Source organism: Homalodisca vitripennis, chromosome 1 (genome assembly GCF_021130785.1).
Source record: "Homalodisca vitripennis isolate AUS2020 chromosome 1, UT_GWSS_2.1, whole genome shotgun sequence".
Classification (NCBI taxonomy): domain Eukaryota; kingdom Metazoa; phylum Arthropoda; class Insecta; order Hemiptera; family Cicadellidae; genus Homalodisca; species Homalodisca vitripennis.
Genome location: NC_060207.1, coordinates 156,755,244 through 156,780,524, shown reverse-complemented (window position 1 = coordinate 156,780,524; position 25,281 = coordinate 156,755,244). Strand labels below are relative to the sequence as shown.

Below are 25,281 nucleotides of genomic sequence, written 5' to 3'. Positions count from 1 at the left end.
TTGAAACTGTTTTTTGCGGGCTGCTTCAGCAAAACTTTTGTTAATAAAAATGTGACATTAATTAGTTAAACACTAATACGATGTTGTATAATGCAGGGTACGTCAATATTCACTATTAATTACTCAAACGAAACGACAGGGGATAAAACTCCTAATATATATATATATATATATATATATATATACGTATTAAAAAACACAAACTCTGTAGCTGTTGTGTTAGTACTTTTAAATGGTTTAAAAGTAATCCATATGTTTGTATAACCAGATTTCTGTGTTTAGGTTATGCTTAAATTTATTATTGCATTAAACAAATTAGGCTGATGATAACAAAATAACGTGCATTCGTATCAACGTTTTAAATTCAAATTAACCATTCGAATTGCATAAGTTTCGACTTTAACAATCGCGCACCACTTTTGCTCCTGATGTCTCCCGTGTCCTTGCACTACACCCGACCCGAGACCCGTCACCGTACTGTAGTTAATCAGGCAATGTCAAAGTCAAGGTTAGTTCTTGTTTTCTCTATTATTTAAATTGTTGGTTTAATGGTTATGGTTCCCCCATTATGTAATTGTATAATTATGTTAAATTATTAATATTAAATTGAAACATATGACTTATTTAGTATTTAGATAACGATTAATAAGGTTATGTCTATCTAACTTACAACAGCAGTTCTGTTATTCTATTTATAAAGTATCGATGATTGTACTAAGCGATATAAAAACCGGGTCGGCTTATGGGTACTGTACTCTGACCTTGGTCTTGAGTTGATTGGGGAATAGCCAACCAAAGCAGGCTTTCGGTTTCCTTATTCAATTGCCCAAGAAAAAAAAAGTTAGTGATTCACATTTCACTTGTTTATAATTATCACAATAAGAGTAACTTTTATTTAAGGTTTAATGTAATAAATTAATGTTAGTTAACTTTATAGATTGTAAGTACTGTATGATTATTTTAGTTCTCAGTTATGTCTTTCACTATGTTCAAATATTAATAATTTTGCTTGGATAGGGGGTAAATATTATGGTATTTGGCTAATCTTTATTTTCTTATTACTGTATTACACACGTCTTACTGAAGAAAACAATATAGCCTAAGGTTTAACCCAAGGTACACCTTTACTTTAACCACATCATATTATTTGTTGTTCTTTGAAAAGAAAAATTCAAAGAACATTAAAATGAAAAATAACCGAAAACAATTAAGTTTTGAAAAACCCGAAAAAATCTAAAATAAACTATTGATTAAACCTTTTACCGTCACAGACGTACCACGCAACTTGGTGCAGACCGACCAAAGGCGCTGAGAGTCGCCGACTAGAAGACTCCCCCGCTACGAACGCCGCCGTGGTGAATTTCGTTAATGAACTGACACTGACACCTGTTGAAACGTTCATAAATCCGCCTATACAATAGCTAGAGCTGTGATTATTGCTTTTCTTTGTTCATCTTTAATTATTTTACATTTATGTGTAAACTGAAAAGTCTATACCTACTTTTAAATTTTATTAGTGCAAATAAGACAGAATGTTCTCTAAACTTTTTATTTTTTAATTTATAAAAATTGTATATGTACATTTTGATTACGTTTTAACTATATATTTTTGTAAACGTAATTATCTTATAAGAATACAGCAACAATTATAAGCTGAAATATTGGCAAATAAAGAAATATAAGTAAAAAAAGAACAATATGTACTTTTGATAAAAATGATTCTTTGTAAAACAAAGAATTTCTTACAATAACGCCATTTGGGTTCTTACACTGTATATGTTTGTGCTTAAAATTACATTTCCCATTACAAACATAGTTTATAACAATGACAGCTGTAATCCTGGAAAACTAATTCTTTAGTCAAGTTATATCGTAATTCTATTATTGCTATTCCAATAATCCAAAGTTCACAGAAAAACCAGTGCAAGTTACACAGTCTGAACATTATAGAAATAAAATAGTAAAAATCAGTTTCGAATTCTATTTACAAATGTTATAAACAATCTTAATACACGTACGCATTCACTCGATGTGGTATGGCTTACTTGTTATTGTTGGTCTATCACTCTTAGATATATTTATTTTATAATATTATACAAACCAAATATTGGTGGTTCTCTACCTATATTTTAGTATAAATTTTGCGTTTACCAGTAAAAAGATACCTGCTTAGCAAACGCAATACACAAAACTAATCTAATCAGTTTGAATGCCCAAACCAAACAAATTGGCTGATAATGGACTTCGAGTCAGTTCTGACAGCCGAATAGATTAGCCTGTGACGATAAAAGGGTAATGGGCTAGACAGTAATACTGCTGGCCGTCAGCACAGGCTGCAACAGCACGATTTTGCCCCGTGCTGATTTTAATGACCGTAAAAATATGCCCAAACCAAACAAATTGGCTGATAATGGACTTCGAGTCAGTTCTGACAGCCGAATAGATTAGCCTGTGACGATAAAAGGGTAATGGGCTAGACAGTAATACTGCTGGCCGTCAGCACAGGCTGCAACAGCACGATTTTGCCCCGTGCTGATTTTAATGACCGTAAAAATATCTCTCAGGATAGTGCCAATCGGTAAGATAAAAACATTGTATTATATGTTTGGTCACTAATGCTTGAAAGATCTAACAATATTACAAACTCGCCTATCCATGTTATTCTTGGATATGGCCACCACATTTTTTGCTGTGTTGCACAATAACACGAGCTCCTCACGCCTGAGATTTAATGGGGTGATCAACCGAGGCGGAGAGAAAGAGTGGGGATGGAGGGGCCCCTCCTGCCAACTACAGATAGCCCGTGTATTAGAATAGTGGAATGGGCAGTCCGCGCGTTCTCGCTCTGTACTCATCTGAATTTAATTTAGTTCAGTACCTGGCGAACCTATTAAAATGTATCACTGTATTTTCAAACCCCTTTCCGTAGTTTAGTACAGCATACATATATTTAAATTACATTTTCAAAGCTGGATGTTGCAGGATGCAGCACAATTTAATTGCAGGCAATCAATGTGACAAGCCTCTTAAAATGTACCACTGTGTTTTTAGCTTCTACTCTGAATTAAACACATTTCAGTAATTTGGTACAACAACATATATATGTATATATATATATATATATATATATATATTGTAATTGTATCATAAATCTTTATATTCGTAGCATTAGAGATCAGTAGGACTAAATTATTTTCATCATCCGTATTACATAAAATTTCTGTAATATAAGTGTAATATTTCTTACATAAATATAAGTGTTTAAAATTGTAAACCAAAAATATACTCATATATGATCTTAAGCTGAATTTGTCAGTTACAGTAATATAATATAATTAGCAAAATTTTGTATTTATTAATGATGTCACGTGCTATGTTAGGTATTTAAGTCAGGTAGTTGTCATTGATTTTGTCATATTTCTATAATTATGTTTTTGGTTGAATATTTACTCGCAAGTTTCTTTTTTAATCTTTTTTAATACCCTTAGTTTATTACAGCTATTACATAACTCTTATTACAGATTTTGTAGTGTAATTATTAATTTATTTACTACCAATTAAGGACTCCACATTATAATATGTTGCTTTTGCCCTATTAATTTGAATATATTCCAATAGCACAAAAAGATTATGACATTTTATTCGTTGTGCACCATCTCACATTTTGTAAAGTGTCTTTGGAGTTATAAAGAAAGTTCAATATTAATATAACTAATTCGATATAATTTCTATGTTTTGCAGATATGTTTGTGTAAAGTGTCTTTGGAGTTATAAAGAAAGTTCTATATTAATATAATTAATTCGATATAATTTTCTATGTTTTGCAGATATGTTCGGATATAAAACGACTCATTAATTCGGATATAAAACGACTCATTAATTCGTAAGATAATAGAAATCAGAACCGTTCCGAACTGAGGTCGCTATCAGCCGCATGTACAGAGTTTGTCAGGAATTTTCGGGATTTATCGGTACTGCTCGGCTCTGCTCGGCTCTGTCCCCACTCTTTCTCTCCGCCTCGGTTGATCACCCCATTAAATCTCAGGCGTGAGGAGCTCGTCACAATAACGGTGTAAGTTAATGTTCCCTAACTAAACACTGAATATCTTTCATTTTCATCCTGAAACAATTAAAAAAACTTTATGCAATAACCACTTTAGAAATTTTCCAGTGTTTCAGCAGGAAAATCATCACCATTTTTGTAGAAATATGAAGCGTGCAAATGATGCACCTTGACAAAATATCCACAACTTCTTCCTCTTGACTATGCAGCAAAATATGACCAATCATCAGCCCTTTAACATTTAATGTGATTTGTAAATAGATGTATATGCTTTACTGTATTATTAGGATACTCACTGGAAAAATATGTTTCAGGTAAAATGGTGGTTATGTGCAGATATTCCTCTGTTCTTTTAGCAGTCGTAAGTTTTTTACTATTGTAATACTTAATCAATTGTTTCATGTTATTGTGAGCTAGTTATTGTATTAATAGGTGGGAAGCTACGAGTCAAAAATATCTATTAACTTTCAGGAGTAAAGCCATACCCATTTATCACCAGCAGCACTATGCACACGAGTAAGCGTATTAAGCATAAAATTAATTCAGAAATAAGAAATGTTGACTAAAGCAGTTGTATTGAGTAACAAAATTAATACCTCTAATGAGCTAACTGTTACTTTTGCCTTGAAGTAGAACACAGTCTAAAGCAAATATTTAAAAAGTTATTATGTGTTTTAAAATAACAACTTGATTTTTTTATAAGTTGTAATGTGTTATTGTTGTGAAGTATACGAAACATTGAAATATGCGAGATCGCACCATGTTAAGAGGTGTCCATACATGTTGAACTAGAAGAGAAAGAGTGAGTCACATACAGTGGCGTAGCGAAGGGGGGGGTCCAGGGGGTCCGTACCCCCCCCCCGAAATTTTAAGACTTGGATATAAAAAAATAAAGCATGGAGCAGGAGAAAAAGGGAGAGTTACCATACTCTTGTCTACAAACATTAAGTTCATTGATTTAATTGATTAAAGTGACCGTTGTTAAACATTTAATTGTCCTTTCGTGTAAATCATAAAGTATCAAACAATACTTTTGGGCTCGCCTTTCAGATAGTGTAGTGTAATCACGGTATTTCTATAGGGCGTGGTCACGTGAAGTCGCAAAGTAACCTGAACTGTAACACGGCGAACAGTTTAAATTAGCGACAACTTGGCTCAAATTCGTCTTGCGGACGTATAATGACTGCTTAGAATTAAGTTACGACGTTGATTTTAGGTGTCATTAAACTGTAGACGTGTATATAATTATCGAAAAAAAGAAAATAAATCACTTTCGGTCGGAAAATACACTTGAAAAACTCTACTGATTAGAACTTCAACTAATTTGGACTTCAGTGATTGAGGTAAACGTGGTGTTTTCGATTGAGTTAGGACGACGATTTTTGTTATCATTAAACTGTACACTATACCTATATAATTATCGAGAAAAAATCACTTCCGGTCGGTAAATACCGAAGAAAAGCTCTCTACAGATTCAAATTTTGACGATTTTGGATTTCACTGGTTGAGTGGTTGAGGTAAAAGTGGGACTTAGAATTATGTTAGAACATTGATTTTAGGTATAAATTGAACGCTGACTAATACCTATATAATTATCAAAGAAAAATTGAAAAAATCACTTCCGGTCCGATAATACACCGGAAAAACTCTGCTGATAAGAAGTTCCGACCACTTTGGATTTCACTGACTGAGGTATTATTTCATTTTCCTTAGTAGATTCCGATCGGAAGTGATTATTTTAGTTTTTTTCTCGATAATTATATAGGTATTATTCGGTGTTGTATTAATACCTAAAACCAACGTCCTAACATAATTATAAGTACCACTTTTACCTCAACCACTCAACCAGTGAAATTAAAAATCGTCAAAACTTGAATCTGTAGAGAGCTTTTCTTCGGTATTTACCGACCGGAAGTGATTTTTTTCTCGATAATTATATAGGTAGTTGAGTACAGTTTTAATGATTAAAAAAATCGTCGTCCTAACTCAATCAAAAATACCACGTTTACCTCAATAACTGAAGTCCGAAGTAGTTGAAGTTCTAATCATTAGAGTTTTTCAGGTGTATTTTATTTCCGACCGAAAGTGATTTTTTTAATTTTTTTTCCGATAATTAGGCCTATATACTCGTCTACAGTGTAATGATACAAAAAATCGTCATTATAACTCATTCATAAATACCTCAATCAGTGAAATCGAAAGTAGCCGAACTTCTAATCAGTAGAGTTTTTCCGGTGCATCTTTTACCAGTGAACCCATTGGCAAATAACACACAAAACGTCCCCCGGATCCCCCGGTTTCGGACCCCCCCCCCCCCGAACGAAATTTCTGGCTACGCTACTGGTCACATACATGTATGAGAATTAACAAGTGGTATTCTTTGGAAAGTAAACTAGGGAGTTATTTTTATTAGAGAAATCCAAATTTTTGATTTTTCCTCCGACCCATAGGAGTTCAACCTAGTCATGAACAGGTGAGAGACATTGAAGTCTAGTTGATCACAACTAATTCTTCTGGGCTGAAGCGAGATCCTCACATAGAGTGGATGAGCTTAAACTGAGAAGTCTTCAACTACTATGTCAACAGGTTACCAGAGACTAGATTTTGACGATGACTTGTTGTGGACAAACTGCAGAACATAAGCCATCACATGCTGAAGTTCGGGTCATGTAGAGAACCTGGTGAAGATGTTCCATTGGATAGTCTGTATTGAGAAAGTACTGTGAAGGGCATAACTTCACCAAGGGAGGTAAGGTTGGTTGGAGTGTAGCTCGATGTGAGTCACTCCAAAGGGGGGAGCTGGAACCAATCTGGTTCTGTCTACAAGGGTCATAAATCCTTGCAATGACTTAGAACAATTCTATTAGTGAAAATTGCAAACTTTGAGCTGACTAATGCAGACCTAAAATGGAGAATTGGGGATCCGCAGAGGCTTGCAAAAAACTGGTGTTTCACGGGTAACCCTTGACGAAAATCAGGAGAGTTTGACACCCATTTACATCGTTCAAAACCACTGTGTTTGAGTAATCCTCTTTTGTTTGCCCTCCTGACTATATATCATCTACGTACAATTGATATAGTATTTTTGCCACATAGAGAAATTTTTTACCTTGTCTTATTGATTCAGTATTGTACATTTTTCATCCCATCAGTCAGTGACTGTTGCCAAATTATATACTGACAGAGGTTGAGTGGGATTGTTGTGGCATAAGATTAACTGGTATTGACGGCCATATGGGTGAACTTGTATAACACAAAACATGCTCCTGATGTTACAGGAGAAAACACATAGTGGAGACTAAAATTCAATGAAATGCTGACAATGTTGTGTTCTAGCTCTGGTCCTGTTAGTAGAACATCATTGAAAGACATGCCTGGACTAGTTTGTACAATCGGTGTCAAAGACGGTGCTACACAAATGTGGTGTACTACTGTATGCTTTGGAAACATGGAGTGGAAATGACCACTTATCCATGTTGCCAAGAGAATAATATTTTAACATAAAGTCAATATACAACTAGATGAGAATTAGGTATGTGAGTGGCTTTAAAAACTCATCACTGAGTTTCCTCAGCAGTTTTTTCCTGCATAAGGAATGTTCTTGGTACTAGAATAATTAGAGAGAATAATGCAGATCTACATCACTCATTGAAAGGAGTGTGATAGAGAGAATGGATGTAGGTTATATTGGATGCGAAGAAGGATCAGTACCAATGAATGTGAATAGCCGAACTGCTTGTCAGGAATATGGGGCAAGTTGAGATACAAAGGAGCTTGTCAATGTTGTTAGGATTCGTTAAAGGGGTGATTAAACCTTTTTAAAGACTTCAGAACACAATTACATTTGAAGCAGATCAATAGCTATTTTTGCGAGTATATGTACAGGGAGTTGTTGAGCCAGTACATTTCCTGAAAAAGAGATTCCATTTCCACAAATGAGCCATTTAGTGTGGGCTGAAGTTTGAGATAGGCTAACAATCTGTAATTGAGAAGACTAACGTTTAAAACCTAACAATTGAGCAAATCTTTCGCTTATGAAAGAAGACATAGAGCCTGAGTTCAACAATGTTCAGAAAACATGTTAGCTGTGATTCTGAAATTCCCACAAAATGTACATTTTTTTACCAAAATGGCATTTTACTATTGAATTTCTGTTACAGCATGAATTTTAGAATCAGAAGAAAAATTATGTCAAACCTTTTAAAATGATATAAATACATTTAATTAGAAAACAGTGATTGCCTTAAAGAGTTATTTAGGACTTGGTTTGTTATTTAAAGATAGGAGTTTCCCGAAAGTGACACTGTGCCTGGTGAAAGAGGTTTGCTTGTCATTTGGGAGGTTGGGTGTCCTGGCTTCCCATTGGTGGCGAATGCATCTGCTATCTCCTTTATCTAAAGTTAAAATGAAGACTCCACTCATAGTGCCTGTACAAGCTAGGAGGAACAAGCTGTGGAGTTAAGTTTGAGTTGGTATAGAAAAAGGCATTGCCACTCCCTACAGGGACATTTCTAATTATTCTGTCCGAGTGCAAAAGATTTCACAACTCTTACTCCGTTATTTTTGGTTGTGGCAGATGTATCATTTTATAATGCTATTAAAATAGATCCAAATTCATTTAAGTTTATCCTGTAAAGAGTATAATCCTAATAATATTATAAATGCAAACGTGCTTTTGTTTGTTTCTTTTGCTTTCACATATAAACTATTCAATCGATTGTTCTGAAAGTTTACATGGACATCATTATAGTCCCTAGGCTGAACATAGGCCTATTCTTATTTCGTAAAACCTTCCAGGCTATGCCCACTGGTCTTTAAAGCAGAAAAAATTTCCATCTTGGTTTCTTAAGTTGTGTAATGTTAATTCAAAGACCCAGTTAAATGTATTCAACTGTTACGTGGAAACATTGTATTATGACAGTATGACCATACGTTTAATTATTTTAACCAATATTTTCAATTTGTTTACATTTATAGAGTGAAAGCAAAAAAAAGTACACACACTGCTTATTTCAATATTGTGGTAAAAAGGCAAACCAATTTATTTATTCTGGGTCATAAAGCAATACACAAGTCACTAAATGCAATTTTTATGACAGAAAATCGTCACAGTGACATCGCATCCATTTCTCAGTGATGAGGTATACAATACTGATTAGATATATAAATACTGATTTAACTCCTACCTGTAGACTGAACCAGGGAAATAGTATGATATAGCAAACATGGATTGGGAAACAAGAACTTTACTGTATTGTATTATATTTACATATGGATGGCACCTGTCATAATGTAAGTATTGAAATTTGTTAGTATTATTTATGTTGACTTTTTTTTAAATTTTAAATAACAATATTCACATCCATACAATTTAGAAAACTGTACAGATTTGAATCCACCTCATTACAAAATTACATATAGGTCTATTGATATTGTTTTTTGGGACAAAATAGCAAACTCCAATTTTTTGTTGGAAATATAATTAATTTCAACAGGAAGTGCACAATCTGAAATAAGAATTACACTTTTGCTTCATTTCTGGTCTTCTTGATCATGAACACTGTAAAATGGTTACTTGATGCATGATATATGACTGATTTCACTTTAAATATGTCACAGGATCCTATCATATTACATCACAAGTGCTTTCACTAAGAAAACTATGAACTTCAACTTTGGATTTCCTCTAGATTGACCTAAAATAGTTCAAGTTTTATTGAAATTGTGGGTGCTATTCAAACAAATACACAGAATGTAGCATAGAAATTTCTGGCAAAGCCTCGGGTATGTACTAGTTATGTATTGTTTAAATTATGAATTAGAAAAAAGTTAAGAATTCAATAACCAAAAAACAATATTGAAAAAATCATTTATTTTTAGAGCATGAAGCAGACAACATGGTTAACTCAGCTGACAGTTTGAAGAGGTTTCATGCCCACTCAGATAGTAAACCATGAACTATTACGGCATGGACCACTTTGGCTTAAACAAGCTGAGATCACGTTGTTATATTCTTTACATTTTATAAAAAAAGAAAAACATGTAATAGAAAAGGAATTCATTATGGTGAAGACAGAAAAAGAAAATAAATTAAAAATACTGGAATTTAAGAACATATGTAATGTGAGCTAAATAAGACCTATATACTAAGTACATACAAATTGATGCTACAAATGATGGAGACACATGTGACTAAGGGTTTTTTTTTTTACTAAACAATGAGAAGACTAAACAAAAATATTCCAAAAAAATAATTAATATTTTTTTTTTAATAACTAAAAGTTCTAAATTGTTTCAGATATGTCTCCAATTAGCAGTGAAGAGTGGACTTTCATATACAGCAGCAGTTGTGGAGTTTGCTCCAACGCAATCGGATCATGGACCTGCAGATACTCTTCTTGACAATGCCCGCAGATACATAGATATTATCAAGACAGCTGCTACGCATGTAAGTGCTATAACATGAAACAAAAGAAATATGTCTAAGAACTCCAGCAGTAGAAGTTAACAGCCATGATTAAGTCACCTGCCTGATGACACCTATTAGCTGAGCATTAGTGAATCATATCGTTTGAGGGCTAAGAAAAATTTAATTTGTATCTGTCTATTTATCCGCACAATATCTTCTGAACAAACTGACCAATGCATTTCAAATTGTGCATTTAACTTCATTTCTACATAAACAAGAATGAGTTCGATGATGATGCATGTCTATCCATGGGATTTGGCTGAGCATCATTCAAGCATCACTCAAAAGACTGGCAAAATTTCTTTCTTCTGTCTGTGTAGAAGTTGTATAAATTTCTTTTCTGTCTGTCTGAAGGGCATCTCAAGAATGAAATGAGCTATAGACTTGAAATTTTGCATGAAAACTTCAGTAAAGCCTGTAATGTGATCTGATGTACTCTTACCTTCATTAGCCATTGAAAAAATATAGCAAGTATTGCATTGAATTTATCAGTATTAAGGCCAGCTCTTAAATTCACTTAAGGTCTGTAAAACAGTTATAATCAAAGGAAGTTTTCATTTAAAAGAATGGTAGCTCTATGAAACTGAACTCCTTAAGAGAAAAGGTATACAGAATTTCTTTAAAAATTAACATAATTCAAGTATAAAAATAAATAATTATGAGGCCTGTCAGAAAAGTATCCAATATTTTTATATTACCAAAAAACTAGTATACAAATCACAACTTCAGTCTCCTAGAAATACTTTCCATTGGACATAATGCACTTGTTCATATGATCCTCCTACTTCAAAAAACAGGTTTTAAAGTCCATCTGTGTATCAAAATTTGCTCCGCCATTACATTCAGTTTGATCTCTTCATCTGTTTGAAATCTGGTTCGTTTGAGAGATTTCAATTTTAGGACAGCCACATAGTACCATATCAGGACAGGATGTGGCACTTGGCGGGTTTGGATCTTTAATAAACAATTGTTGGACGAATTTTACAACCACTTATTTCAAAATCAAATCCCCGGACTGAATTTTGATAACAGTGGTCTTTGTTATGTCCGAAACTTCCTCCAACTCATGCACTGTTATGTTGTTAGCTTTGATCGCTAACCACACACATTCAATATTTTCAGGGGTTCGTGTTAATGAAGGCCGAACAGAACGCAGTTAACTTTCAACCGAATCATTTTTACAGCAATTGAACCACAGATTCAGAAGCCTGGAACATGGTTTTCACCTTAAAGGCTTGCTGGATTATTTAAGTCTTCTCCATGCATAATTTCCCAAATTTGAAAAGAACTTGATCAAAATTCACTGATCAACATGTTCCATCATTTTTTAAGAACAAACTTGAGGAAGGCTTGAAACACTCAATCAGCACTGACTGATAGCCGACTTTATTAAACGTATGAATAAGATGTATTCTCTGTGCAAGCAGGAGGATACAGAGATAATGCATACTGAATCTGATAACAGTAGCTGCTGTAGATAAGAAGTAATCATTGAATATTGGGCTTCGTAGTTTATACTTTCCAGACAGGCCTCGTATAAACTATTGTGCATTAGATAGATATGAGTAGGAACAAACATATTGTACGTTATTTAATTTGTAATAATTGAAATTATTAAAAATTATTGTTTTAAATCAGTGCTGATGTTACAGAATGCTAATATTGTGGTGTTCCCTGAATGTGGTTTAACTACCATAAAGATTCCAGTTGTACGGCAGGACATCTTCCCTTTTCTTATAGAACTACCAGAAGTGGGTACCAATCCTTGTGATCTCGTTGATTCGCACCAGGTTGGCCACCATCATATAATCTAGTTTATCGATATAGAACCTAATAATATTAGTGTTTTAACTTCTGTAGCACCAAAACTCTTAGGTACAAGACTTAAATATTAGGAATATTTATTAGATTCCATATAAATGTTAAAGTTTAGGTTAGTAATTTTATGCTGTGTAGAGCAGATTTTTGGATTTAACAAAGAAAGTATAACAGAATTTTAAACATTATTTTGTCAATGGTAGATGTTACAAAATTAGCGTTTTTAACAGTAACACTGTTTTTATTATTAGAATCTACTATTTTCCATATTATACAGCCCTGAACTCCAGATTGACTAATAACAATAACACATACCTTCATCAAACAGTTTAATATGTAGTCATAATACCACTATAGTTTCATATTCTAGCAAATCATCTTCTGACATCAGGGTTAATAAATATTAAAAGCGAGGATTATCCATCTGGAGTCGTCATATTTAAAAAATTAACGAACACAGCACAAAACACAGTGAATAAATGAAAAACACAACACTTGATTAGTCTATCACACACAAATATTAACATGATATAACATCACAGCCGGCAAAAGACAGGACAACTGACACTAGATGATTCTAGTTCCTGGTGCATCTACATCATCAGCTGATCGGTTGGTTGGCTGGGTGCTGTAACGATGGAGTAATGTGTTGAACAAATAATTGGAGCTGAATTTATAAACTAAGTTGTTCCAATTGCTATAGTTTTTACATCGGACAGACAAGCATTTTTAGATCCCTTCAGATGAATGGACTCCAATTTTCAGGAATCAAGTCTGCAACAGCTAAGATTTCAGATGCTGCACATAAGAGAAATGTGAATTGGAGCTAAACTCAATATTTACACTGAATTAACGTTTCATACTATAGTTGTGTTACACATAGTGTTTTTAAATTTGTATAACTAGACAATTCAGTATTACTGCGAAAGGTCTGATGTAGCTTATTATATACTGCTAAACAGGCACAGTAGTGGACTTTCTCGAAACCACTTGTGGAGTCCGCAGACATAGGCAACATGGCTATTGATCATGTTAGAAACTGATGAAAAGAGCCTTTTGTAACAAAAAGATCTGAGTTTTTTATCAAAGATCTGTCTTTATATTCAACAAGAACAGTCCAGAGTGTATCCCAAGCTCCCCAATCAGCAGCTTATAGGACTCAGTTTTTAGTTGACCAGTGGGCCATATATGCCACTTCTAGAGTGTAAAAACCTTTGAAAAATTGTTTGTATTTGATAAACCCAATAACATATATTGATTATGTATATTCAAGAAAATAGGCCAAATAGAGCTTTGTGGCATTCCTATGGAAGATTTCTCCCTTGACAAACTTCTTTCGCATTAGTCAAGAATGTATAAGTATAAACAAATCCTATATATCCGATAAAATAATCTGCACCCATAATAATCAATAAGGAGCTGCAGATTCCTCATTATCAGTTCCATTGCATGAACCAATTGCGGGCAATGAAAAACATCAATACTTGACACCTAGAGGCCGAAGTTACTTATATTTGCAGTGACGGATATGCAGTGGCAACAGACAATGAAATATCCATGGAGCATACACAGCTTACTCGTAGTAGTTCTTTATTGCACTAATTTGATATTCTAAAAAATATTTGTATATATTATTTTTATATGTCTTAGATAAACAGATCTGAACTAATAAACAGGAAGCAAAACACACTTTTTACTCACATTTATTTGAAACTCTGAAATGAACAAAGCACACAACCAAACACCATTTATAAACAAAATTAATTTAACAGAACATCTGATCTGATTCTACCAGATTTTTATTGTATTACCGTGGAAAACAACAAAACACCAAACATAGTGGATAGCATTCTAATGGAAATTTCAAGAAATACATTGCTAAATGCAGAAAAGGGAACACAGCATGAGTGCCTCATGGCCTTTAGTTCACTGAGCAGTAGGACACACACTGTGCCTTTTTCCAGCAATGGGTTAAGGAATTTATTTACGATCTGCATGGCAGTTGTTGCTGAGTGCCTCTCTAGAAATTCAAATTAAGGCTTAAGAAAAAACATGGAATGCTTGAAAAAAATTAAAAATTTTTGTGCATCATGTTTTTAAAACATATAGCAAAAATAGAGATAGGGTAATAGTTATCAGGAAATTGTTTGTTACCTTTTTAATAAATAGGAATGAATTTTGACTCTATGTACAAGGGCTATCCAAAAAGTAACAGACGTTTTTTGATAGTGCGGCAGTGGGTAAGGCTACAGCCACGATCTTGGTGTCAAAACACTCTGGAGTTCAGTATGTATCAAGCTGTAGTTGCGTACGGTCTGAATCTCTTTTACTTTTACTCACCGTGATTAAATAAAATGTGTGCTGCACAAGAAAATCTTGCCACTTGTGAAGTGTGTTCAGTAATAAGGTGTTGTATGTCAAAAAACATAAACCAATTGAAATCTATGACCAACTGTGTGAAGTTTATAAAAATGGAATAATGACTGAAAGCAAAGTAAGGCAGTGGTGTATTGACTTTAGAAATGGCCGCACCAATGTTAATGATATAGTCGTAGCGATCGGCCTAGCCTAGTGACTGAGAATATGTATATGTATGTGTGTAATAAAAAAAACAAAACTCTCTACACAAAGTTTAGGATATTGTTCTATGGACCAAGAGGAGCTAAAAATTAAATGCAACCAATGGTCTATCTCTTTTTGTTACCATATGTGTGTTTTTTAGTTTTTACTTTGTATTTCAAAAATTAGTAAAGATGTAGGACTCAAATTGGGTGCAACTATTTTTTCAATCTTAAATCAAGAGAACTATTAATATTATATTATCATAAGAAGATAATTGAAGTTTTTGAAACTTTAATACTGTAGGAAAAATATCTTGATATTTTTTTAAAGAATAATAAAATATTAAATCTAATTATAAACATTTTGACACCTATGTCATAAAAATCGCTCAGTAAATAATGTAGTGTTAATAAGTTTTTAACGGTTATAATGCATGGTTAACGATGATGTAAACAATGGAAATTTTACCATGCATCACAATTGTAAAAAATAAACAGTGAAAGTAGTTTGTAAAAATTTTTTTCTGTAATTAGGCATTTAGGTCTTAAAGCTATATTACAAATTTCAACGTAATATAGCAATCCATTCTTAAATAAAAAATATATAATTTAAAAATACAAAATTGTGGCTCTTTGGGTACTTTATTATTGAGTTTTTAATACCCTCTATAAGTAACTGGATATGGGCCATTGATGCTAATGCTTGCAAAATTAATTAGGCAATGGTCCAGACCTTTCTGATCCCCAGAGTTTACTTTTCTCACTATTCCGACACTGTATTCTGACAAAACATTTGTCAAAGGTAATATTACTCAACACTATAAAGTATACAAACTAAATCTATTTCAACCCTAAAATACACAAAAAATATGATTTATTATTAATTTGAGTCATTTATAGTAAATTCTAAATATTAAGTTACAGCATTTTAGAATATTTTGACAGGATTTCTTATTTTACTAAAAATGAATACCTATTAAAAACTACAAATCTATTTCAATTGAAACTATATAAAGTATGAAGTTCGATAACTACTAATAAACTTTAAACCTTTACCAACTTTTGCGGCTTTATTATTTTTTTTTATTTCTTTTTTGCCTTAATTGTTTGGAAAAAGCAATTGTTTTATCAGTGCTTTGGCTGAGATAAAATTGAAAATGTCTTGTTTAATCTTGGTAGGTTCTGCAGTTATTATCATGTGCGGCAAAACATAATGCAATTTATGTTGTGGTCAACCTGAGTGAGTTGGCACACTGTTCTGTCGGCGAGACTGACTGCCCACCTGATGGAAGTCTCTTCTACAACACTAACATTGCCTTCAACAAGAGTGGCCACATTGTTGCACGGTTAGTAGTTCCTCAAATAATCAGTAAACTAAGGTATAGGTCAACAGCCTGTACAAAATCATAATTATTATGTTATGTGCAAATTGACTAAGAATCTTCAACAAATAAATGTGCTGAAGATGCTCTCTACACATGCTCTTTAAACATATAGAGCTTCACTTACAAATTAACAATAAAAATAGTAGACGACCCAATAGAAGTGTCAAACTAACTGAATGACTTTTAGCTGAAAGGACACTTCAAAGTAGTAATAACGCAATAATTAATATGTTACTAGACTCATCAACAACAAATCATATCTTCCAGCTCAGACCTGACGCAAGACGAAGTCCAAACAGCCATTGACTCCCTGAAACCGAAAAACTAAACCGGAGTTGATGAAATATCAGCCAAAGTGATAAAATCTTGTAAACATGAAATGTTAATACCCTTGACAGACTTAATAAACAAGTCATTCTCACAAGTTTTCCCAGATAAACTGAAAATTGCAAAAGTTTACCCAAAAAACAAAACTGGACCAACCACTGAAAGAAATAGCTACAGGCCAATCTCCCTGATATCAACGTTCTCAAAAATCATATCACTTATTATCTTTTAATCATCAGCGAGTATTGCAGCATTTGTGATGATTGTAACCGACCAATTATGGTAAATTTGGCATTCATTGTTGGAAACATGTTATTTGAGGCCAAACCAAGCTGAAACTTACAAAACAGGGTTTGTGTAGGGTGGCTCATCTGATGTTGAAGGACTCACAAGAAGAATACAGCATTGATAGTTACTCCACAAGCAACAAATTTTAGCCTCCCAAAAACACTAGCCATAATTTTTCTAGCAGATAGTTTTATGCCTTTTTTTTAACTTTGTTTAGAAATTATTTTCTAATATAATAGATTGCTCTTTTGATTCAATATACCATAGGATACATATCTTGTCACACCAATCAAGTTGTGTTCAATTGGCTTTCTCCTCTCATGTAGGGATATAAAAGAAAGTCATTTGTTTTGTTTCTTTGTTTGCTTCTCATTAAGAATTTTCATCCCCCAATGAAAACAAAACATTATAGTGTATTGTTTAGTTATGACTTCATGCAACACATCCTTTAAATCAGTAAAAACCATTTTGGAGTTAATTTATTATGAAACACTTGTGGTAATATTTGCTTTAGAATATGTTACAAAGTGTAAATAATGTCAGTGCTGAGGGCCTTGAAGTCCGAGAGTGAAACAGTTTCTATACTGGTGTCAATGAAATAACTCGAATTACTATGCAACATCCCATGATATTTGATTGATAGATCAAAAGATTTCATTAGCACTCAAACTATTTTACACCAGTGAGGAGGAATCCTAAAGTTAGAGTCTGTAGCTTTCTAGCTTTCGTAGTGACAGCACTTATGATGGAGTCCTAAAATAATTTTTAAATGGAATTAACCATATTTAAGGTGCATATTATTTTAATATTCATTTAAAAATTCACAATAATTATACATAGTAGCTTTGAGTGACAAGCACAAACATTCAAATTGTAACGATCTATAATATGTATGATTTTTACATTAAATTCCTAAAAGGAATATCAGCCTACTTCAGAGGCCACGTGTGTTGTTTGTAACATTCTTGGAAAGTATGAATGTGTGTAAATCTGATACAATATAGTGTGTGTCTTCGCTTTCTAATCTCTGATAGTTATATTATCCTATTTCCTTGCTTCAGTCTTGGTTAAATCAATTTTTATATACCTAATCAGTATTGTATTTGTAGTATCGGTGCAATATGGGCTCACTGTTCCCTTTATGGTTGTCTGAGATGTAAAAAAATTGCACTTTCTGTCTGATGCATTGCATTATAATTACATTTTAAATTTTTCAAAGTCTTGCTGAAGTTATATGTTATTTCAAACTATTACCATGGGCAGGAGAGTGGTCATGTTAGTGTCTGGTCCCTCATGTTAAAATTCCTTCAGCTACTATAAATATTCAATGCAGTAGTCAGATACTAGCGATCACATATGTTTTGTTAGCTTTATTTACCTACGTAATACGTTTATTGAGGATAATGAAGATATGTTGTACAGATACAATGCAGTAATGACAGAAACTAGAGATCACATATATATTCTGTTACCTTTATCTACCTACATGATACGTTTATTGGGGATAATGAGGAAATGTAACACGAGTACAATGCAGCGACCTGTCATAACTAATTTTTCAGCTTATCCTAATTTTAATAGTACTACTATGCAAATGTTACTAAACTGCCTGACAATCATGATCATAAGGAGGGTTAAAATTATAAGCATATTAATTTATTAGTTAATATTTTAAGATATATTTTGCGCATTTACAGTTTGCTTCATGATTAGTATAAAATCTTGTTTATGCCATATGATTGTAACTGTACCGTATTACATGTAGGTAGATAAAAGAATCAACTTAATCTAACAGACTGACTTTATAAGAAACTACTCGCAGCAAAAACATTACTAAGAACAAAACTGAGATGAGCTGTGAGCATGTGGCATGGGACCAGTATTGCCAATGTAGAATAACATTTTTATCATTATTGCCTGAACAAATCACCCGTTTGTACCCTTGTTGTATTTGATATACTCAATATTGTCGATATTCAGTACTATCACGTAAATTATATGAAACATCAATATTAATTTAGTGTTAAATAATTTATGCTCAAATATTCATGCCTAATGAATTAGTAATAAGTATGTATGTAATTACATTGTACAATGCTCTGAGGGCCATTAGTAAAAAAACAGTAATAACGCAGATAAGTCTGCGTTATTTGCCTCTATCAATACCATACTTACGCAAGCTGCACTCTAGTAGTGATGCAATGCTACTTAGACCGTTCTATGAAAACCAACACTGAATTAACAGTTTTGTTAGACTGAATCAATTACATATCTGATTAGATATAGGATTCCCTCTGATATTTCTAACAAGTATTCAAGTCAGTTTATTTTTATTTTCAAAATTGTATTATATATAATTATAGATGTTATTGAAGTTATCATAGATTTACGTGCTTAGACTGCAAAATCTAAACATTTTTTATTTGTCTTTATGGTGTATAAAACTCTTTGTACATACTTTTTCAGATATAGAAAAACCAACTTGTTTATTGAACCAGAGTTCAGTATAATGAAGATCCCTGACTACAGCTGGTTTGACACTGACTTTGGTGTCAGGTTTGGCATTTTCACCTGTTTTGACATCCTGTTTAAGGAACCAACCGCTACCTTGCTCAGAGAGCAAAACATTACTGATTTCGTCTACCCTACAGCATGGTTCTCCGAACTGCCTTTTTATAGTGGTAAGTAATCAGTGATATTTTTATTATTACTGTTGGCAATAATGTCTCTTTTACTAATAAACATGTACATGAAATACAACCACATAAACATTAATGTCACCAGGAAGAAATTCATAAATTTTCATTGGTTTTGTTTAAACCAATAGAGGACCATCAAATATAAAGATGGGATATATATATATATATATATCCAAATCATAACTACCAAAGTAAATTAAGTTATGAAATGTCACAAGTTTTATAGACATGATTGTGTATCTGCCATGACAAGTTACAGACCTCTCCATGTTGCAGTCTGTGCAGTGACGACTACTCAGGAGAAGGCACAATGAGTTCCATGATGTATCCAACAGTACTTCTGATATGTTTATTACAAGTGACAACACAAAATGCTGGTTTTGAGTTGTTCAAGGAAACTGATAATATGAATGTGAAAGTTATATGATCAGGCAAAAAGAGATGAAAACCAGTGCCAACATAATTGGAGGTGTTTCCCGTACAAGTACAGGAAGGAAACGGCAAGCGTGTACATAAGAAGAAGTTAAAAATAGAAAGTAAAAAATAATAATGAAATTACGACATTTGAAACTTTTTTCTGACACTGAATAAAGAATTTAAAATATTTTCTATGCTCATGATTACCTATATAAATGAATAAAGTGTAATTAATGAATTAAATAATGAAGTTATATGTGGTATAATATAACCTAATTTCTTAGTAATTTGGAGCAGTTAGTGTCATGGGTGAGGTTGCCGAGGTGAGATTGTGTGGGTAGTGACAACATGTGGTTTGATACAGTAGAGAATAGATTTATAAAGTGTGCTGTCCAGCCGTTCTACTTGTCCCTCCACACCATCACTAGAACATATTTTTTTATAAAACTGTCTTCACAGCGTATTATGAATGAAATGAAAAATGGCTTTATTAAAGAGGCGAAGTTAGGGCTATTAAGCCCTCTCTACCACTCTACCTCATATTATATACATTAAATTTACAATAGTTTAATACAATTTTGGTAAATCATTATATTACAATTTAAATATAAAAATAACAAAACTTTCTTAACCTACACAAAATTAAATGAGCTTAAAGTAAAAATATATATTATAATATTAAATGAAATACAAAATAATATATATATATATATATATATATATACTCGTATTGTAATAAATACAAGAAAAATTCAAAATGAAGAACATTCAATCACTCTAACACACCCTCTAACCACATGACCACAACAAGCAGCACCACCCATCACCCCCACAGGCCCCCCAGCAGCAGGCCCCTAACCTCCATTATGAGCTGTGGCTATAAAATAACTGGACTAGTATTGGCAAAGCCACAAAAAGAACACAATATGGCTCAATAACGTACTGCTGGTCACGTGACTTTCCATCCCATCCCTTCTTATGTTTCTTCTAGCTCCCATTCTTATTCCGCCCATTATAAGCAGTTAAACTTTTGTCCCTCCGTCGGAAAAATGTTAAGTATTAAGAGCATGTGAACATCAAACCTTGGAAAATCTTCAAATGAAACAATTGTAATGTTACAAGTGTGCGGTGGACAATTTTATATTTAACACAGTGTTTGAGTGGTATAAACAATTTAAAGATTGCCGCGAATACACAAGTGCATTGGCAGACCATTGTCATCAAAAACTTATGCTAACATTGAAAAATTCGGTAACCTTGTTCTACTACATTACCAATAATGTCAGAATTACTACATTAGCGTCCTGACTACCCTATGTGAGCGACAACAGAATGATTTGTGGAAAAACAAGTCATAAATATACCACCAGGACAATGTTCCAGCTCACAAAGCTTTGTGAAGATGTTTTAAGCAAAAACACAACATCTCTGTCTTAAAATTATCAAAAAACATCAAATGCATACTCCTGGGTTAGTCATAGTTTATAGTCAGAAATACCAAAATAAAACTATGATTCAGAAGTTTTGCACAAAATAAGTTTAACTGTTGCATATGTATGTATAGTACCAAATACTACATAATTTCCAACCTATTGACTACCCTAAACATGTTTCATTTACAGTTTAAATCTTCATTGAGATAATCACAGATTTTTTTTTTTTTACTTAAAATGTATTTTATTTCAAATTTAAGCAACATTTCACGTGAATGTTATTGCAAATAGTAATAGTTGTATGATTAGGTGCCTCAACAAGTAGATGAGAAGTTTTGGTATGTATATTTCAGAATCCATTCTTCATGAAGTAAAATGCAACAATAACATGTTGAATTTATTTAAATGTAATAAAAAATATGCTTTTCCATCAATTTATTATATCAAAGAATGACATTATTTTGAAAAAAGAGGTTATGCCTCCTCATTACAGCCTTGGTGTACACTGTACATAGGCTTACATGAAATCCACATTTAACCTTATTGAAGTTTTGTTCTGAAGGAGATTGTACAAAATAAAACAACGAGGACTTGTAATTTCCTATATACAACAAAACAATATTGTTGCTGGAATACAATGTTTTAAAATTACCTCATCATTATGCCCATTGTTGTCAATTCTTGTTTTTTTTCATATTAGTACATGATAATACTTTTGTTTTCATTGCATTATTGTAAATAAAGCAATCAATTTTTACAGTGTGATTATACACAACACTGTTGCAGTTGATACAATTTAATAAATCAGCAGTTGAAACATTTGTACAATGATTACTAGTAACATTATTAAGTTTGTATTTATTTCTGATTTTATGTGTTGCAGCTATATCAGTCCAAGCTGGCTGGGCCTATGCCAATGATGTGAATCTCTTGGCTGCTGGCTATAACAATCCCAAAAACAAAAACACAGGGAGTGGCATTTATGAGGGACGAGATGGAGAAGCTGTGGCACACATGTCTCGTGATACAACAACAAGGTTACTTATAAGTACTGTCAACACAAAACAGCGTGGCACACCATTATCACATTCTGAAAAGATCACAATCACTGGTGTAAATTTCCAAGAACATAAATTGGATATTGATTTCTTTCACTACAATCTGGAAAATTTTACATCTACAGTCATTTCAGGGCCAGACACAAATCTTGAATACTATAATGAAGGGTTTAGATGTAAAATATCTGTACAAGTATCTATAACTGGAGATGGCCCCACCTACCGATTGGTTGCTTGGAGTGGATTGAGGACTTACGCTGGAGACAAAACTGCATACGTTGAATTCTGTGGTGTTATCGCATGTCCTGACACACAGTTATCATCTTGTGGATATGAACCCAACTTTCTTTCCCATCATGTGCAGTTTTCCCAAATTTCCATCAGATCTGTTTCCAAAAAGTCATTATTTTCATATCCAATCACACTTACAGATGGACTGTTATCATTTCCTGCAAAGTTATTTTCTTTTACATCAGAAAAAAGGATTGAGGAATTTCTTACAAATTTAACTTCAAATGAACATATCTTCCAACTTTATTACTTTTGCTATAGGTCGAGTGTAGATTAGTGTGACCTAAACATTCCCAGAATAAACCAGGATATCTCCAGATATGTATTTCCATCTCTTCATCAACTGTTCACAGGCATGCAAAATCAGCTGTTTCTCTTTCTCCTAAACATACATTATGCTTATTGTTTACTATCATTCTTAAAACAAAATCACTCTCAAGCTTATAATGGGGGGGGTGGGGGGGGGGGGGGGTGGGGGGGGGGGGGGGTGGGGGGGGGGGGGGGTGGGGGGGGGGGGGGGTGGGGGGGGGGGGGGGTGGGGGGGGGGAAAGTCGAGCGGTCTAGTAGATAACGTGATTGCAGAGTCTCGCCGCCCGTTCAGCTGATGCATCGCTTTGTTGTACTTCCGTGTTTTACCTCTACATTTCTCCAAACACAAAAATTCAATAAAAACAAACATGATCAAACTAAAACTTTGAAAAACACTCAAAACTTGTTTTTATTCTTGATCATACTCCGCCACCCAAACATATGAGCCAGGTGCCATATGACCTTCTCGCTGTGGATGTCAACGAAAGGAAGAAAAACATCCCTCGAGAATAGTACCTAATCAGTAAAAATATCAAATTCTAGAGGATCTGATCAGAAATATAAATTGAATTGTAATGGAAAATGCATAATTATGTACCGCTCGCAAAATCATGTGATGAGCGGTGGACCTGGGTCGTTATTCGGGATTCTCGAGAAAGATAAGATAACAGCGACAACAATACCGATCACAATTGTCCTGGAGGAAAGGCTTGTAAGTTTGTAATTTTGTAATTAAAGAGTTGTATTTTTCGTTTCTATCATGTTTGTTTTGCTATAAATTTTTATCTTTGTGTTCTCTCATAATGGTGTTGTCGTGTATAATCCCAATGTACCTGAACAATAAATAGGTGACACATTAAAAAAAACACTAAATCATGACAAAAATAATATATATACATACATAAATTGAATACTAAATCTAAGATCTCATATACTTTTAACAAATAAAAAAAACCCATATAAATAGAAAAAACTCGACGAAGGAAACCGACTCAGCAGATGGTTAGACACGCACTACACTGGAAGTCAAACTGAAAACAAAAGCGCCAGCGCCTGTAGACGGCGTCTGTGCAGTTGTGGCGGAGGGGAAGGTGTCTAAGAAATCCGCGTCTAGTGTTTCAAACAATGTAACGCGACAGCTATATTTTGATCGACTTGACATATGTCAAGAACCAACACACATGGTTGTACGCACTACCGTTAGTGAATTTGATTGGATTTAAAAGGAACTATAAATTTGCTATAGACGCAGTTTTGTGTCGATGCGCCGTACCGCGGGTCTTTGCCGTTTGGAGGTTAGTTTTGTCTTATGCGCCGTAAGGCGTCTCGTGACGTGATATTAAGGGTTTAATAGTAAAAGTACAGCCATAAGACACAGTTTCTATGCGGTATCAGTATTTATTTTATGTTACTGTTGATTTAGCCTGATAATTGAATGACGTTACAGATCACCCCGCAGTTACGAATGTCTAATCACAAACATCAGCTGGCATGCGTGACATAGATGCAGCTAGAAGCGTGACATTTGCACGTCAAACCATAAACACAGAAAAGACAATTGGCAAGCAAAATATTCTTTACAAAAGCATGATAATTTATTAGATTAAGATTATCTACAGTTTCATAAAAGAAAGTACAACAAAAACTAGTCTTTGAGCCATAAATAATTTTGTATACTGCCAATCAGTGATCATCCGATGAATAAAACTCAGCAGGACTTGCAGAGATGGCACAAACATAAATATAGGAAATAATTTAAATTTACCAAGAGATAAAATATTTACAATAGCTCAATTTGTTTATTAGATTATCTATATTTACCAGTTTATTCAAACACAAAGGTTTCTATGACAACTAATATGTTTTCAGCAATCGATTAAATTTCTGTACTGCGATCTGCGCTGCCATTTCGCAAATATACAACATCACACCACGGCAAAGCTATGTACATAAATTACAGAATGGGAAGGCAAGATATTATTTTATAAGCTATGACTATATTTGTGTTTTAATTAGATTCCTATCAAGAAAAGTTTTAGTGATTGGTAATTTGCACAACTGCCGATATCAGCAATCGTTCATCCGAACAGGACGTAGCAGACTTCACTACGATACAGTGTAACTCATAAATATAGAAAAACCTTTTGAATTAATTATAAAACT

General features: G+C 33.4%; 1 protein-coding gene across 4 annotated transcripts; it reads left to right on the top strand.

Moving 5' to 3' along the window:
- Positions 1–442: 442 nt before the first annotated feature.
- LOC124374471 (vanin-like protein 2) lies at positions 443–23,126 on the top strand. 4 transcript variants are annotated; one of them, XM_046832685.1, is made up of 7 exons: positions 443–508; positions 4,378–4,424; positions 10,362–10,511; positions 12,185–12,322; positions 16,091–16,257; positions 19,378–19,592; positions 22,344–23,126. In XM_046832685.1, exons 2-7 carry the CDS (start codon positions 4,383–4,385, stop codon positions 23,084–23,086), a joined length of 1,455 nt encoding a protein of 484 aa, XP_046688641.1. In that variant the 5' UTR covers positions 443–508; positions 4,378–4,382; the 3' UTR covers positions 23,087–23,126. The 4 variants fall into 4 exon arrangements, with proteins under 4 accessions (XP_046688641.1, XP_046688648.1, XP_046688635.1 ...); XM_046832692.1 differs by lacking the exon at positions 443–508 and adding an exon at positions 575–840; XM_046832679.1 differs by lacking the exon at positions 443–508 and adding an exon at positions 834–940.
- Positions 23,127–25,281: the final 2,155 nt, after the last annotated feature.